Source organism: Zea mays, chromosome 1 (genome assembly GCF_902167145.1).
Source record: "Zea mays cultivar B73 chromosome 1, Zm-B73-REFERENCE-NAM-5.0, whole genome shotgun sequence".
Classification (NCBI taxonomy): Eukaryota; Viridiplantae; Streptophyta; class Magnoliopsida; order Poales; family Poaceae; genus Zea; species Zea mays.
In genome coordinates, this window is record NC_050096.1 from 293,778,394 (window position 1) to 293,795,456 (window position 17,063).

The 17,063-nt window shown below is 51.1% G+C and overlaps 1 protein-coding gene across 1 annotated transcript; it reads left to right on the top strand.

The window, feature by feature from the left end:
* The first annotated feature begins 8,160 nt into the window (after positions 1-8,160).
* LOC100216913 (uncharacterized) lies at positions 8,161-12,408 on the top strand. The gene is made up of 4 exons (NM_001359520.1): positions 8,161-9,180; positions 9,267-9,410; positions 10,047-10,232; positions 12,124-12,408. Exons 1-4 carry the CDS (start codon positions 8,224-8,226, stop codon positions 12,202-12,204), a joined length of 1,368 nt encoding a protein of 455 aa, NP_001346449.1. The 5' UTR covers positions 8,161-8,223; the 3' UTR covers positions 12,205-12,408.
* The last annotated feature ends 4,655 nt before the right edge of the window (positions 12,409-17,063 follow it).

The following is a 17,063-nucleotide window of genomic DNA, read 5'->3' on the forward strand; positions in this document are numbered from 1 at the left end:
CCTTGACTAATCATCGATTAGCTGTAGCTGTAAATTTTATGTATACATGGTTTCAATTGCGCTCGAACCAATTGTCTTGACCTTGAATGGACATTTTGATGTTTATTTCATGAATGTTCAGGTCAACGACAAGAGAAACCAATTGCGTTGTATGGGTTTTAGATCATAACTCAAGTTTTTTTGTAGATCTTGGTGCTATTTCATCTGATGCGTCATGTTTCAGTGATTGTTTTATAGTGAACCTGTAAGATGTAAAATGACCTTTATGACAGAACCAGCTGCAATAACAGAGTATTCTGAGGAACCTTTGTTGAAGTAAATCTAATCGAGTTTCCTAGCAATCTTGTTCTTGCTGGTATCATATTTCTTTGAGCTAATCTTGTTCATCAGCTTTATATGGCTCTTGCTATGAACAGAAGCTATGTACTTGTCCGGATTTTGTATATTATAGTGATGTTTGCATTCTCCATCTGTCGGGGAGGAAATCTCCCCGACCGGGTGGCGGATTGCACCCGCCCTAAATCCTAAAGAGAGGAGGGGCCTAAGTGTTTTGCTTGCTACGAGACTGGTGGATCAACACACGAGAGCATGCGAGGATTTAGAGTGGTTCAGGTCGCGGCCGCCGGAGCGTAATACCCTACTCCACTATGTGATGTATTGTTTGGGAGCTTGTATGAACTTGAGAGTGTCTACCTAGAGTTGGGTCTGAGTCTTGTAACGTCGCATGCCTCCCCTTTTATAGCTGAAGGGGGGCATGCACAAAGGCACTAAGCCCCGACATGTGGGCCCAGGGACATAGAGAATATAACACTTGGAACTATAAATATTTGCTACCGGGGCAATCTCCTTGTGTCCTGTCGTCCAAGATCTGTGTATCTTCGGCGTGCAGGGCAAGCTTCTTGTAGAAGGGATAACACAGTGCGCTGCTTGGCACGGGCGCACTGTTCGCCAGCAGACCTAGCAGGCGCGCCGCCTGCCGGATGACCTTGACGCCGCCTGCCAGCGGATGGGACAGGACACATTAAATGCTGAGAGGGCACAGCGCCTGTCAACGCAGTGGCAGGTGGCGCGTCCTCTCCTCAATAAATGCAGGGGCTACACGGCTTTACGTCAGGCTCGGCCCGATGGCTTATGTCATGGGCCACAAGCAGCGGGCCTTCGCCTGCGCGGGGAGCGGAGAACAAGGCCTGCACACGTGTCAGCACCAGACCCCTGCATACCCCAAGGTCCTTCTCAGTCCGGAACCCTGCCGGGGTTCGGACCTCCCCGGGGCTCCAGACCTGTATGTATCTAGGGGCTCGGTGACCTTCTGTGGGGGTCCGGTCTTATTGAGACATGGTGCCTTTCCTCGCCACGTGGCGCCCTTTGGCCCGCCCGTCCGGTGGAGTTAGGCGCGGTCCTCCACGTGGCCAGGAGGCGTCGCATGGGTGCGATGCCTTTATGTTGTAGGAGAGGGTACCCCTGATTTAAGGTACCGACAGTGGCCCCCGGTCCCGCCTCAGGGGAGGATGCGAGCCTGCAGGTGGGACCAGAGTCTGTTTGGTGGTTGGACCGCTACTTCCGCGCGCCTGTTGCTGCAATTACTGTCGGCCTGCTTATGACCACGCCAACTGTCGTGCCTATTCTTTACGGCTAGCTGACCCGTGACCGTCGTACTCAACGGCATTGCTTGGCCATGCGCGGGGCTGCCTCGAGTCGCTGCACTGGTTCTGAAAAATTTACCTTTTCAGAATCTATGACAGTCCCGAGAAGACAAGGCATTGGCACAGGCGGTGGTGCGGCTTCTTTGCACACGGTAACTAGCGCTCCGATTACATGACGTGTGGGCCTGGGCCCCTGAGTTGGACCGCCAGCTGTGGTGGAGCTGAGGGGGTGCTCAGTCATGGGGCGTTTGCACGCTTCACACGTTGCGGTTCGCCTCTTTGACCACTGGTTACGGCGAAGGTGAAGGGGCGCTTGATCGTGGGGCGGTTGCATGCCCCTTGCGCGGCAGTTCGCCTTCCCGACCGCTGGTTGCCCCGGAAATGGAGGGGCGCGTAACCGTGAGGCAGTCGCACGCTCCTCCTTTGGGTTGGTTTTTATGACATGCGGGGCCTGGCCCCCGTGTCGTAAGGTGAGATCCCTGGTGCATGCCGGGGGGAGACTTCACTCGTGACGCTTCAGGGGCGCGAGTGGGGGATCTGCCTTTAAAAAGGGGCCGATCCCCCGGGCAGTAGGCATGCCTCGCTCCTCCTGCGACCACCACATCCTTCCGCCTTCCGGGCCTCCAGATGGGGTGCGCCGGTGTTCTCCGGAGGGGTCCGCGTCAAGGTCGTCTCTTCCGGCAATTTTACCATCGGAGAGCGGGCGCCCGTGGTGGTGTCACCGATCTTGTTTTCTTCCTGTCGCCATTGGAGGAGTGCAACCCCATGGGGGTTGGCATCCTTTCACCACCCTTCGGCTTCAAGGATTTTCATCATGCCGGTTGCAGTCCCCCGCCGGTGGTCATCCAGAAGGATGACTACCAGCCTTGTGGTGGGGAGAAGCAAACCAGGCTGCGGCCTCCCTCCTGCCCTCAGCTTCAAGGATGTTCATCATCCGTGCTGGGGAGGGGGGTGTGCCAAGTTGAGGCTCCACCTCCGCGTGGGTAGCGACCCGCTTCTTCCCTCAGTGTCCAGGGGAGAAGGGCGTTCACCGTCTGTGGCGCTGTCAGCTGCCACGTGCCTGGCTTCTCGGCCTGGGTGGCACTAGCACCGCCTCCAGCGTTGCATCCTGCCGCTGGGGCGGAGCGTGGTTTCCCGTCCACCGCACGAGCGATGGTGGCGCTGTGCGCGGGTCGGACACATCCACGGCTTCTCCCACTCCTCCAGCTGCACTGGGAGGCTGTACAAGATGTCGTACGCCGCGGCAGTGGCTGCGGCGTTCTTGGATGGTCTTGTCCTCACTCCTGTTGGTCGAAACAGGGGCGAGGACCCCTTCGTGCGTGCTGAGGTGGTCGCCGTCACCGGTGAGGCTGCCTCTTGCAGGAGCGGTTGCCTCCGCTGGTGAGGGCATCAGAGCCATCTGTCGCTGAGTCCCCGACTCCTTGGCTTTAGTGGCCTCGTTGTCACCCCCTGTAGGAGGACAGGGGCGAGGACTTATCTGCAACAGCGCACATGCTGGGATGATTGCCGCTGCTGTCGACTCGCTGGTGCAGAGGCGACCGTCGCCATCGGTGCTGGTGCGGTTGCCTCTGCCGGTGAGCCGCTCGAGGTTTGTTATCCCGTGGCCCTTGCTGGTGTGGAGGTAGTCGCCGCCGCTGGTGAGGCAGCCCGGAGCCAGCTTCCATCGCGACTCTTGTTGGTGCAACGTAGTCCATTCCTGCAGAGATGGAGCTGGGGTCCCGCTTATAAGGGCGTGTAATGACATCTGCTTGAGAGCAAAATGTAATGACATATGTACGCAGGGTTTTAGCCTGGGAAACCAAGTTGTGCGTCCGAACCCCCTAGATGGTGGCTTCAAGTACTAAGACACCTGCCGCAGGGTGGTGGAGTATGCAGGCTCACGACACGGGACCAGGCTGAGCGGCTACATGGCTTCCGGACCCCCCAAGAGACAAGTGCCTGTTCTTCAAAACCGGACCTCCAGTTCGTTGGACGCACAAGACTATAGTTTTAAATACTAGGACACCCATCATGGAGTGATGGAGTGTGCAGGGTTTTGGGTACGGAACTAGGCTAACCGGCCACACAGGCTCCGGACCACCCTATGGAACGGGCATCCGTTCTTTAGAACCGCCCCCCAGGCCTTCCCCTATTTTTGTAAAGTAATAGATATTATCTATTAAGCAGTATTTAATACTTATCTGTGTTGCCCGATCCTGTTGTTAACTTCCCTTGGTACCTGGCCCCCTGCCTGGGGTGCAGGCTCGATGTGTCGAGGCTGGACACCAGCGCGTATAAAAGAGTTGTCAACGGCCTTCGGGAGGCAGTCTCACTGAGACCTGGATCTGTACACAGCTTTAGCTAAAGAGTGTTAGTGATACACCCACAGACCCCGTCATCTGGCATTTTTCATCCTTTAATACATGCTCGGGATTTGCAATGTTTTGGCTAGGGGAAGCAAGTTGTGTGTCCGGACCCCCTGGATGGTGGTTCTAGATACTAGGATGCCTGTCACAGAGTGGTGGAATATGCAGGCCCACGGTACAGGACCAGGCTGAGCGGCTACATGGTTCCGGACCACCCCAGGAGACAAGCGTCTCTTCTCTAGTTCCGGACCCCAAGTTGTCGGACCCACATGACTTATAGCTCTAGGTACTAGGGTGCTCGTCACGGAGTGGTGGAGTGTGCAGGGTTTTGGGTACGGAACCAGGCTAACCGGCCGCACAGGCTCCGGACCACCCCATGACACGAGCACTCGTTCCTCAGAGCCGGCCCCCAGGCTGTCGGGTCCCACTGCTTTCGCATAGAGGTCCTAAACTGCAACCTTGGTTGTTCAATCCAGATGTCATTATGCCTGGTGGGATGGGAGCTGGGCAGGTGGGTTAGATAAAACACGATCAGAAACTGCAGGGTGAGACCGTGGAGCAGCAGGAAATTGCTATCATAGAGGCATATCTTGAGAGGGTAGTTTTCCTTCATAGCTAATCATGCATGGGTGCGGGCCAATAGGCCGGGTTTATGGGGGCAGACCCTACCGGGTTGGCATACCCGTGTGCACTACTTAGTTACAAAAGGGAAAAACTTCGACCCCTCAAACTTGCTCTATAGATAAAACTTACAGAGATATTTCGACACTGGGGGAGGCATTCCTTCAGTCATAGCTAGACAGTTGCCCTTGGGTCGGGGGACCCCCATTACCATGAAGGGTCCTTCCCAGCTGGGGGAGTGTTACAGAGCCCTGATTTGGTCTGGTACCTTTGTAGGATTAGGTCCCGACCCTGGGTTTCCATCTGCATTTGACGAAGGAGGCCCCGCCTTTGGCTGTGGTCATTCCTGGATGAACCCATCAGAAAGCTAGACCCGTGGGGAATCCAGATGGGTTTCTGGAGGAAGGCAGGCTTCAGCTCCGTAGGCCGGGGGACATGGGATCCTGCCGGTGGTCCGCCTAGTCGTCACCGTCGGAGTGGGAGTCTTTTGCGAAGATGTCCTTTAGGTCTCCTTCTGGTGACTGATACCCGAGGTCCTGTTCAGCCGCAGCCACCTCACCGTCGTCGACCTTTTCTTTGCCAGGACGACGATGAGGTGGGGAGCCGTCTCTGGAAGACTGCTCACGTCGCTCGCTGGCGCGTTCGCCAACGCGTTTCGCGAGATCAATGATCTCGCGACACTCCGCGGCGTTGTGGCGATCGTTGGGATGTACAGGGCACGAGCCACCGTTACTCCTTTGTGGCCGTGGGCGTTTGTTGCGGTCGCCCCGGCCTCCGGTCGCGGCTGCGACGACCAGCGCGGTAGACTGCGGCTTCTCGTAGCCGCGACCCTTCTTTTTCTTTCTGCCGTCCCGGGGGATGGCACCCGAACCTCCCGTCTGGGTGGTCCCGGTTTGTGGGGCCGAGTGCCATGCTCGGCCTTCAGCAGCTCTGGCACACTTGTCCGCTAGGGCGAAGAGCGTGGGGACAGTCTCCACATCATGTGTGGCTAGTTTCTCCAACACTTTCTTATCACGTACCCCCTGTCGGAAGGCCGTGATGATGGAGGCATCGGAAATACGAGGTATCGTACCTCGTACCTTGGTGAAGCGGGAGATGAACTTTCGGAGGGTCTCCCCTGGCTCCTGCCTCACAGCATGGAGGTGGGCCTCCACACCGTGCTGTTGATAAGCACTGGCGAAGTTCGCCACGAACCGCGCACAGAGCTCTTCCCAGGAGTAGATTGATCTTGGGGCGAGGTTCATGAGCCAAGTCCGGGCTGGTCCAGACAGGGCGACATGAAAATATGTCGCCATTACGGCGGTGTTTCCACCCGTCGCCATGATGGCGGTGACATATACTTGCAGGAACTCCGATGGGTTCGTTGTCCCATCGTATTTTTCCGGCAGGTGTGGTCGGAACTTGGGCGGCCATGATGTCGTGCGAAGATGGTCAGCGAGGGCGGCGCAGCCCACGCCGGTCAAGGGGACACCCGTTTGGGACCGGGCGCCCACTGGTGTCTGCGGTGCCTCCGCAGCGAAATCTTGGTCGAGGTTGCAACCCTCGACGTTCTATCGGCGCTCACGCATCCTTTCCAAAGAGACCCGGGCGTATTCTCCCGTACGCCTACGGTTGAGCTCCGCCCGAAGGTCATCGGTCTGTGCACCCCTTACGGAGGGCGAGCGCATAGACGCTGTCGCCTCGCGTTGGCGCCGGGATGACCGAGGCCTCGACCTGGTTGAAGTAGAATGTGTCATGCCAAGCTGTCGGTCGACGTCGTCGCGCCACTGCTTCATGGCCCCCGGTGATGTCGTAGAGCTAGGGGGTGGCGTAGCAACTCTCTGGCCACAGACAGCGCCGTAGGCGCTACCCTCGACAGAGTCCGGGACACCTACGCTGGCATGTGCTGTTGCACGGCGTGCAAGGCAGCAGTCCCAGAGTCGGGGCGGTCGGGCACTTGTGGCGCGGAGGACGCAACCTCCTGCTCCATCACGAAATCCTCCGAAGTTTCGGCGCGATGCTCGATGATCCGCACCATCATGCCGAGCGAGAAAACAAGCGAAAACTTGAAGCCTGGCCCATACCTGGCGCGCCAAATGTCGGGGAGGAAATCTCCCCGGCCGGGTGGCGGATTGCACCCGCTCTAAATCCTAAAGAGAGGAGGGGCCTAAGCGTTTTGCTTGCTACGAGACTGGTGGATCAACACACGAGAGCACACGAGGATTTAGAGTGGTTCGGGCCGCCGGAGCGTAATACCCTACTCCACTGTGTGATGTATTGTTTGGGAACTTGTATGAACTTGAGAGTGTCTACCTAGAGTTGGGTCTGAGTCTTGTAACGTCGCATGCCTCCCCTTTTATAGCTGAAGGGGGGCATGCACAAAGGCACTAAGCCCCGACATGTGGGCCCAGGGACATAGAGAATATAACACTTGGAACTATAAATATTTGCTACCGGGGCAATCCCCTTGTGTCCTGTCGTCCAAGATCTGTGTATCTTTGGCGTGCAGGGCAAGCTTCTTGTAGAAGGGATAACACAGTGCGCTGCTTGGCACGGGCGCACTGTTCGCCAGCAGACCTAGAAGGCGCGCCGCCTGCCGGATGACCTTGACGTCGCCTGCCAGCGGATGGGACAGGACACATTAAATGTTGAGAGGGCACGTCGCCTGTCAGCGCAGTGGCAGGCGGCGCGTCCTCTCTTCAATAAATGCAGGGGCTACACGGCTAACGGCTTTACGTCAGGCTCGGCCTGATGACTTATGTCATGGGCCACAAGCAGCGGGCCTTCGCCTGCGTGGGGAGCGGAGAACAAGGCCTGCACACGTGTCAGCACCGGACCCCTGCATACCCCAAGGTCCTTCTCGGTCCGGAACCCTGCCGGGGTTCGGACCTCCCTCGGGGCTCCGGACCTGTATGTATCCAGGGGCCCGGTGACCTTCTGTGGGGGTCCGGTCTTAGGCATGGTGCCTTTCCTCGCCACGTGGCGCCCTTTGGCTCGCCCGTCCGGTGGAGTTAGGCGTGGTCCTCTGCGCGGCCAGGAGACGTCGCATGGGTGCGATGCCTTTATGCTGTAGGAGAGGGTACCCCTGATTTAGGATACCGACACCATCCGTTTTCAGTTCCATTGTTAATTCCGTCACAACGCACGAGCAATCATCTAGTTATATAAATAAAAATTTAACGAGTGAAATAAAAAAACTCTTGGAGACGGCAGCGTAAGAAGATATGGATCTTGGAAAACAGACATGAAATGTTTTTTTAAATAATATAAATATTTCATTTTTTAAACACAACTTTTATACGTATATACTGTATGTTAGAAATCAAACTATTTATAATTCGAAAAGAATGATGTATGTTTTCGAACAGGAAACCATAAATTTTTGATCTTGTGTCGCACCATTTACACTGACCGAAGTAATGAGAAGTGAAAATTTGGTCCATCTCAACACTTTCCGGAACATTATTTTTGTATTTCTCAAACAATGATCAGCCGTAGATCTTGAGCCGTCAAGGCAATCCAACGGTCGGACACCTGGCACGACATATCTCACAGTCCACCGTTCCCTCGCTGAGCAAGTTGAGCCCAACCCTAGCAGCACCCCGCGCTGAACCCATCACCGTCAGGCCATCACCATGCGAGGCATCGGCGCCGCCGCCGCCGCCAGGCGGCACACTCCATTCCTCTCCTCCCGCGCTCTCGCCTTCTCCTCCTCTTCTAGAAGCGGGGGCGGTGATGGCGGTTTCGGGCACGGGCGCGGACGCGGCCTGCCGACCGCCGGGCAGCCGCGCGCTCCCGGGAGGCCCATTTCCAACGACGATGACGCGGATCCCTTCTCTGCCACAGCACCCGTCGGCCGTGGTCGCGGGGAGCCTGAGGTTCCCTCCTCCCCAGGCATCCCGTCCTTCGCTGTGTTCTCTGGCGTCGGTCGCGGCCGCGGCCGCGGATCCCCACTGCCCCCACCGCCACCCCCTGAGGACGCTTCAAAGCAGCCGACCTTCACCAAGGGCTTCGACAACGCTCCTCAGCGCTCCTATCCGGAGCCGCCGAGCCTCGATGCTTCCTCCTCCGCGCCGCCGCTGCCCCGCCCGCTCCCGATCTCCGGCGCCGGCCGCGGGGTCCCCTGGACGCAGCAGCCTTCGCCGGATAAGCCTCCGGAAGAGAACAGGTTCATCCGGCGCCGCGAGGCGGTGAAACAGTCTGCCGCCGAGCCGCCGAAACAGGCTCCCGGGGCGCAGCAACCGAAGTTGTCGCCACAAGAAGCTGTGAGACGGGCGGTTGAACTCCTGGGCGGCGGGGGCCGCAGCGGCGAAGATGGCGGAGGGCGTGGTGGTGGGGGTCGCCTCTCCCGTGGCCGTGGCCGTGGCACAGGCCGCGGCAGGCGTCCCGGGCGTGGCGACCGCTCTGATGATGTGGAAGACGTCTGGCAAGCGAGCTACTTGGGGGACAAAGCTGATGGCGATAGGCTAGAGCAGCAGCTCGGCGAGGACAAGATGAAGATTCTGGAGCAGGCGTTCATGGAGGCAGCAGATAATGCGTTGCCACATCCAATGGAAGATGCTTACCTCGAGGCTTGTCACACAAACAACATGGTGTGTATGGAACCGCGGTGGATTTTGTAGTATTTCCAATCTGGGTGTTCTTGTAAGTTTTTGTCCCTGTGGGTTTGTGCATGCAGATCGAGTTTGAGCCGGAGTACCATGTGAATTTTGGTAATCCTGATATTGATGAGAAACCACCAATGTCGTTGGAGGAGATGCTTCAGAAGGTGAAGCCATTTGTAGTTGCATATGAGGGCATCCAGAACCAGGAAGAATGGGAGGTAATTTCTTCAATAGGTTTTTATGTTTACTCTCGAAAATGTTTGTGCTTGTACTACACACGCACCGCACGCCTGCACACACACTGTTTTTGTTGTCGCTTGAATTAGGTATGTACTAGAAAATTCCAAAAATTCATACAAGTGGTAAAAAGCCATTTTTGTACAGCCACAATTACAATACAAAACAAAATGGGTTGATGGCTGGGTAAAATTAGATGATCATTATCTAGCATTCTAGCCTGGCTTGAGAACAGATAGAACATGTGAACAGATGTCTACGCTCTATAATTTTGGTGCCCATCTAGTCCTGCTACCATAGCTCTGCTGACCACTATACATAAATTTATCTAGATCGGCCTCTTAGGTATATAAGTAGATACTGACATAACTTTAGACATCATAAACTTATATACAGATCAATTTTGTTAGATGCCTTGTGCTATATTTCAGCTTTTACTCCACTTATGGAAGTGCTTACAACATCACATTGTCATTTTGTATCAGATCATTAAATTAATATATAGCAACAAGTACATGCATACATTAATGTTTGTATTCAGCTTGTTCTGCTAATATGAAATATTTTGTGGTGGGGTATTTTATCTGACTCACTGTATTCTACTGTGTCACTATCAGGAAGCTGTGAAAGATGTAATGGCTAGAGCCCCCCATATGAAAGAGCTCATAGATATGTACAGTGGACCTGATGTTGTGACTGCAAAACAACAAGAAGAGGAGTTGCAAAGAGTTGCAAACACTCTTCCAGAAAGCATCCCTTCTTCAGTAAAGCGGTTTACTGACAAAACTCTACTCTCTCTTAAGGTTTGCTTTCTTGTGACAACTTGTGTTCTGAACATTCGTCATAGGACCATTGGATCGGTTTGATATTCTTGCATTTTCAATCAATCAACTTCTGAATCTCCTTTGGTGATGAGTAGCATGATCTGTATTTAACTTGACATTATGATACGATAACCACTAGCTATAGGTTTCTTTAAAAAAATTGAGACGCTTCTATTGGCATATTTATTGAACTTATTAAAGTTCAAGTGCGATAAGCAATTAATCTATCCGTTCCAAATTGTAAGTCATTTTCACTTTTCTAGCTACATAGGTTTTGCTACATAGTAAAAACTTTGAATCTAAGAAAGCCAAAATGTCTTACAATCTGGAATGGAAGGAGTATTTACTAGGTATTTTGTTTTTGATCCATCCGTTCCAAACTGAAAGCCATTTTGACTTTTCTAGTTACATAGCTTTTGTTGCTACATAGTAAAAATTTTCTATAGCCATTTTTGGAGCATACCTCGTGTGGATAGATAAGGGGGGTGTTTAAATGAACTAGAGCTAATAGTTAGTTGGCTAAAATAATTCCAGTAGAATTAGTTAGCTAACAAATAACTAGCTAACTATTAGCTAATTTTCTAAATGTAGCTAATGATTGATCTAATATCTAGTTTGTTTGGATGTCTTTAGCTAATTTTAGCATTTAACTATTAGCTCTAGTGCATTCAAACGCCCCTAAATTCTCTTGACAACGCAAGAGATGTTTCGTTGTGTCTTTAAGGGCTGTCTTTTAGGGGGTGTATGAATGCACCAGACCTTATAGGGGGTGTTTGAATGCACTAGAGATAATAGTTAGTGGCTAAAATTAGCTAGAGACATCCAATCACCCTAGCTAATAGTTCAACTATTAGCTATTTTTTGTAAATTAGCTACTAGTTAGCTAACTATTTGTTAGCTAGCTAATTCTACTAGTATATTTTAGCTCACTAACAATTAGCTCTAGTGCATTCAAACACCCCATACCATAGTTAGCTGTTAAAATTAGCTGAATGCATCCAAACAGTCTAGCTAATAATTGAACTAATATTTAGCTAGATATTTGTTAGCTAGCTAAGCGGGTGTTTGAATGCTCTAGAGCTAATAGGTAGTTGGCTAAAAAATTGCTAGTGGAATTAGCTAGCTAACTATTAACTAATTTACTAAAAATAGCTAATAGATGAACCATTAGCTAGACTGTTTGGATGTCCTCAACTAATTTAAGCAGCTAACTGTTAGCTATAGGGCATTCAAACATGGCATAGCTAATAGTTAGGCCATGTTTGAATGCACTAGAGCTAATAGTTACTCCCTCTATTCCCTATCTTAAGGTTAGAGCTAATAGTTACTCCCTCTATTCCCTATCTTAAGGTCACGTCCTAAGTTAATATTTTAAAACTTTGACCAACAACATGTATAAAAATAATTATTTTTACATTACAAAAACTATATATTGTGGTAGATGTTTTAATAATAAATCTAACAGTTTCACTTTTATTTAGTCAATATTTATGAATATTTTGTTATTAACGGTCAAAGTTGAAAATATTTGACTTAGGACATACCTTCGTGACTTTAAGATAAAGGATGGAGGGAGTAGCTGCTAAAATTAACTGAAAACGTCCAAACAGTGTAGCTAGTAATTCAACTATTAGCTATTTTTAGCAAATTAGCTAATCGTTAGCTATCTAATTTCACTACCAAATTTTTAAACAACTAACTATTAACTCTAGTGCATTTAAATACTCCCTTAGTGCATTCAATCACCCCTTAGTCTCTTCCTACTTATTGCTTCCACTCTCCATTTTATCCCTTCCACAGTAGGGTTGCTGATGCCATAACATTATGATTGTTTTTTTTAAACCCCTGTCCCTATTTCTGTTCATTGCAGAACAATCCTGGCTGGGGTTTTGACAAGAAATGCCAATTCATGGACAAGTACGCTCGCATAGTTTCAGAGCAATACAAGTAGAAAGGCATCTTATACCCTGTTGTAGTAACCATATTATTTGTCCTCCAAGGAGACAAGTACGCTTTGTTTTGAGAGAAGGTGAGATGCCCATATCTAATCCGTGCAATGTTTTTTTATTTATTTCACTGAGATGCTAGTTTGATAAATAAAATTGGTGACAAACATGTTTCTTTTTTTCATCATATGAAGCACCAATTCCTTGCTCGGGCTTACTGAAGTGCTTGTCGCTATTTTTTTTTTTTTTTTGTGGGGGACGGAGGTAGTATGCTGTTTTGGGAACACGAAAGTTTGTTGAGAGCTAATCAAACGGAATTTTCTACTTCTCTTGTGCTATGGGCTTATGGTCTTGTTTGGATGTAGTTGGGTCTGTGCGTGAAATACACATGCGCGCCGAGGTGGATCAGAGTAAAAACTCGAACTAAATACCACCTCAATCTACCCCGACACACGTGAATCCGAACATCAACCAAGGCCTGCCTAAGGTGAGAGTGAGACACTCGCACCGCATACCGGCATGGCAGCATCGAATCGCTCGATCGGTTTCTCTACGGTGCAATGTGCTACATGTATGTATGGCAGCCTGTGTATGCCGCCTTGTCTAGATCCAAAAGGCTCTTGATCCAAAAGAGATGCCATCATCTTCGTCCCTGCGTAGCAGCACGTCATGCCGAACCGAAGACGGACACGAACCATGCTAGTGCGTGGTTGGTTCCGGTGCCTGACTGCCTGAGCATGCATGGGGATGGGGATGGGGTGGGCCGGTGGGGTGGGTCGGTCATGCTGGATCAGGCCATGCCGGAGGCGGTGCAACTGCACGGTCCGCGAGGAGGGAGGGAGGCCGGCCAGTGGGCAGTGGCGCTGTCAAGAGAAAGCTAGCGGATCAAGGACCCCTCCCCCGGCCTGCTGCTGCCTTTCCCAAAAGGCGTGATGATGATTGGGACGTGCCACTGCTCGCTGCTTAGCTAGCAGGATAATTAATCACCCAGCATCGTCAGTTTCCAGTTGCAGCTGCCGATGCCACATGGGCCAACAATGGGCGTCGTCTCGTCGCTAGCTCCTCCTCCTCTGGCCATCTGCAGCAGCAGGGAGGGCAAGCTTGAGTTTTGTGTCAGTTGAGTACTGGTATGTACTCCAGTTGACGAGAACCATCGGTCGCCTCGCCCATGCATGGTGGCATGGCACATTATCTTTTACTGCTCCGATGCATGCTAGCTCCAAGGCGCCTCAAAGCAAGATCCCAGAGAGCTGCAAGCTGCTGCTAGTGGGTGGGTCATCGAGAGGCTAGCTAGCTAGCTAGGCGGGGTGATGTGATGTGCACTGCAAAGCATGGGTTAGAGTAGCTAAACAGCTACGGCTAGTCGCTTTGGGAAGCAGGCAGCGGATAGGGTTAACGAATTAACAAGCCCCGCCCGGCCGGAGCCCACGCGCGCGGGGAGGCCAGCAGCGGCCATGCCGTCGTGCGTGGCCGAGGCAGCAGTGTAGGGTCTGGGTCTCGGCGACCGCGCGTGGCTGTGTCGTGGGGACATCCCTCCGGCCGCCGCCTAGTAGGACGCCTCCGAGCACTCATGTGTCCGTGCATGCACGCAGCAGCATAATATATGTATATTATTATTATACTACGTGTAATGCCTTCCAATTAATTAATATGTAGGAGTATATATGTAATATAGCTATACAGCTAGTCATTGGATTACACGTATACGTTAGCCAGCTTATATGTATAGTTATTATATCATCTCTCTCTATATATGTATAGCTAGCTAGTTAATTACGTTTGTTGCGGTTAATTATTTACAAACACAGCGTCCCCGATCTCGATGCGTACGTGCCCTAGCTTTGTTCTCGAAGGAATGAGTACCGTCCAAGTTGTTGCACGCGAAATGAAAATGGAAACTAGCAATTCTTTGATCGGGGAAGAAGACATCTAATCTATAGCACACTGCACGCGCGCGGCTAGCCGGAGCTCCGAGCATCTCGAAATGAGAGAGGAAGTTGAGATGTTAATATAGGGATATGCATGGATCGATACTAGCAAACGTATCCGTTAGGACACATGACATTATTGAGGATTAACTTGAAATTTATTCAGCGTCCGTGTCATGCATGTCTTTTCATTCTTTTAGGGGTCAAGATCTATCGATAATCTTATTGCACGCTTCAATTTGTTATGTTGCGGCCAATTTCGGCATATTTTCTATTTCAAACTCGACTATACAAATAATATAATCTACAGTGAAAAATAATATTTTATACGGTCGTTTACACGGTCCACCGGAGAACAACATAGGTGAAATAGAAAATCGGAAAGAAAAAACAAGGAAAAAAAGAAAGAGAAACACGTTGAGGGGAAAAAATCAAGTGGAACGCGGATAAGGAAAACCACGTAGAGCATGGACATGGAAGGGAGAAAATCTAGAGAACAATTAAGGGTTAGTTTAGAAACTCAAATCTCCTCTATAATTTGAGAGAGGGTTGAGGTGAAAATAAGTTCATAAATTCATTTCCATCTCAATCCTCTCTAATCCTGCAGAGGATTTGAGTTTGTAAACTAGCCCTAAAAAGACTAGGGTTGTAGTAACTGTTACTTCTATGAGAAAGTTGAACTAGTCGATCTATTTTTGGTATGCCAAGTTCTCTAATTTTCGTCTCGCCAATGTCTATGTAATAAATAAAACTATTTATATGCAACTATGGTTTTAAAGTACACATTCTAAATGGTAAGCACACTGATACAAGAGTCCAAAACTAGAACCATTATTAAGATCAAAAAATGGACGGCTATGATCGTCAGATTAGTGGGCCGAGGCGGAGATGAACGGTGATCGAGAAGTAGACTGTAGATAGTGCACAGCCGCGCGTGGAAGCTATAGTGACCACTCTAAGCGCCAGCCCGGAGAAACACAAAGTGACGCTAGCTCCAATCCGGCCGGCCGACACTTGTAAAATACTACTTTCATTTTTGAATATGTATTATCTACTAATTTATTTTTAAACTAAATAACGATAAACAAAAAAGAACGAGGGACTACCATATGAAACAAAAATCTACTAGAAAACAAAAAAAAACTGTAATGTATGTATAGTAATTAATTCGCGCCATGGCTGATGTTTCTCCCATGCATGTCTATGCCTATAGCAGGCCAACGCTAGCTACCTAGGCAGGGCCGGATGCATGGGGACCCTATGGCCAGAGGCGATCGAAGGAGACATCGTTTCGCTGTCGCGGGGGAGGGAAGTGAGCGGTGCACAGTGCACACACACCAACACGTAGGAGAGTAGTAGGTGTACACGCAGCGCAGGCACGCACACGCACACGCACGGGCGGAGAGACGGGCGCATGCATGTATGCGTGGCTGCTGGCGCGCCCGTACGTGTGCGTGAAGACAAGCGTGAAAAGACGAAGCGGCCCTCTCTCGATCCACGGGAGAGAAAAGCAGAGGACGACGAAGCCGTGCGTGCGGCATGCATGGCGCATCGGTCTCACGCACACCCACCCACAGCCCAGGCGAGCGAGCTATCGCGTTGCGTGCGTGCAAACTGCAAAGCAGCGACGAGAGCCGACGACGACGCCCGTTGCCCGACGGGTCGTGGCCGGCCGCCGGTCCTCGCCTAGTCGCCTCGTTCTCGGACGTATACCTCTCGGGCGGAGCGGGGCAGTTGTTTTTGCACGGGAATGGGCGGACTCTGTGCAAAGTGCGTGCTGGCTGCCTGGCTGGTCGCGCGCGCTAGCTGCTGCATCTTTTTAAGTTTTCGTGTAACCGTGCAGCAACAAGCAATGTCGTCACGTCGATCGACCGGTCGACGACGACGCGTCGTCGGGCTGCCTCTGATCGATCTCCCAGGGTCGTCGTCGATCGTCGTCGAGCATCCAAGGCGGTCGATCGTTTCTCGCCATACATGCATGCATGCACCGTACTTTGGCAGGAGTCTGGGGCTAGCTCTTCAAACCAGTCATTGCCCCCTAGGTAGCTAGCGACTAGCGACTAGCGAGTAGCCAGTAGCCAACACTATAGGCAGGTAAACCATATCCCAGCGTCTGCTGCACTGTGCCAAAAAGAAAAGAGCGTTACGTACTGTGCAAACCATGCATATGTACCATCAGTAGAAACTAGAAAGGCGTCTCTATCTGGAATCTTAGCTACGTCCTCTTTTTCAGGGCTTCAAACCGATTGAGTTTCATCCATACTGTGATACTATTTACGGTACTGTTTGTTCATACGAGCTTTTTTTTTTGCTTCAAATGAACTAGAGATCAGTTTTTTTTAGGAACAATTGGATCTATACCATTAAAAGATCCAAACTTTAGATATATACCATGGACCTCACATGTCATTGACTCATGTGGACCCACATGTAAGTGAGATGGTAATGGTATGGATCCAAAGTGGTGATCTTTTAATGGTATGGATCCAAATTTCCCTTTTTTTTATAGTTTCAGTCGCTTTGACTGGTTATTATATACAGGGTTGGCTAGTTCAACCTACACCTAATTATTCATATTCATGTGTTCTGTACTCCGTAATAACATAAAAAATTTTCGGAAAAGAACAAAAAACTCATGACCTCGACCATCAATCGCTTCAGCTACCGCACACCCTAGTACCCTACACGACAAGAGTGAAGAGCGAACACTGAAATGGGTGACGTTCGGCGTGAAGCTGACCGCTGTCAGGTAGGTCCATCCAGCCTTGGGCCCCACGGGCAGTGGCGTGAGTGAGCGTGACACTGCGAGGGCTGCGCTTGTCTCTGCAAGTAGGGCCGGCGCAAAAACGGATCGAAGAAGCGCGGGGCCCGACCCCGACCCCGCCGCAAGCAAAGCAAGCAGGAGAGGAGAGGAGAGACGCGGCAAACTGGCAGTT

Bases quoted from the DNA above. Each gene is read 5' to 3' on its own strand.
- LOC100216913 (NM_001359520.1), top strand. From the start codon at position 8,224: ATGCGAGGCATCGGCGCCGCCGCCGCCGCCAGGCGGCACACTCCATTC. The intron at 9,181-9,266 runs GTGTGTATGGAA...TTGTGCATGCAG, and splicing joins CTTGTCACACAAACAACATG to ATCGAGTTTGAGCCGGAGTA. The intron at 10,233-12,123 runs GTTTGCTTTCTT...TGTTCATTGCAG, and splicing joins AAACTCTACTCTCTCTTAAG to AACAATCCTGGCTGGGGTTT.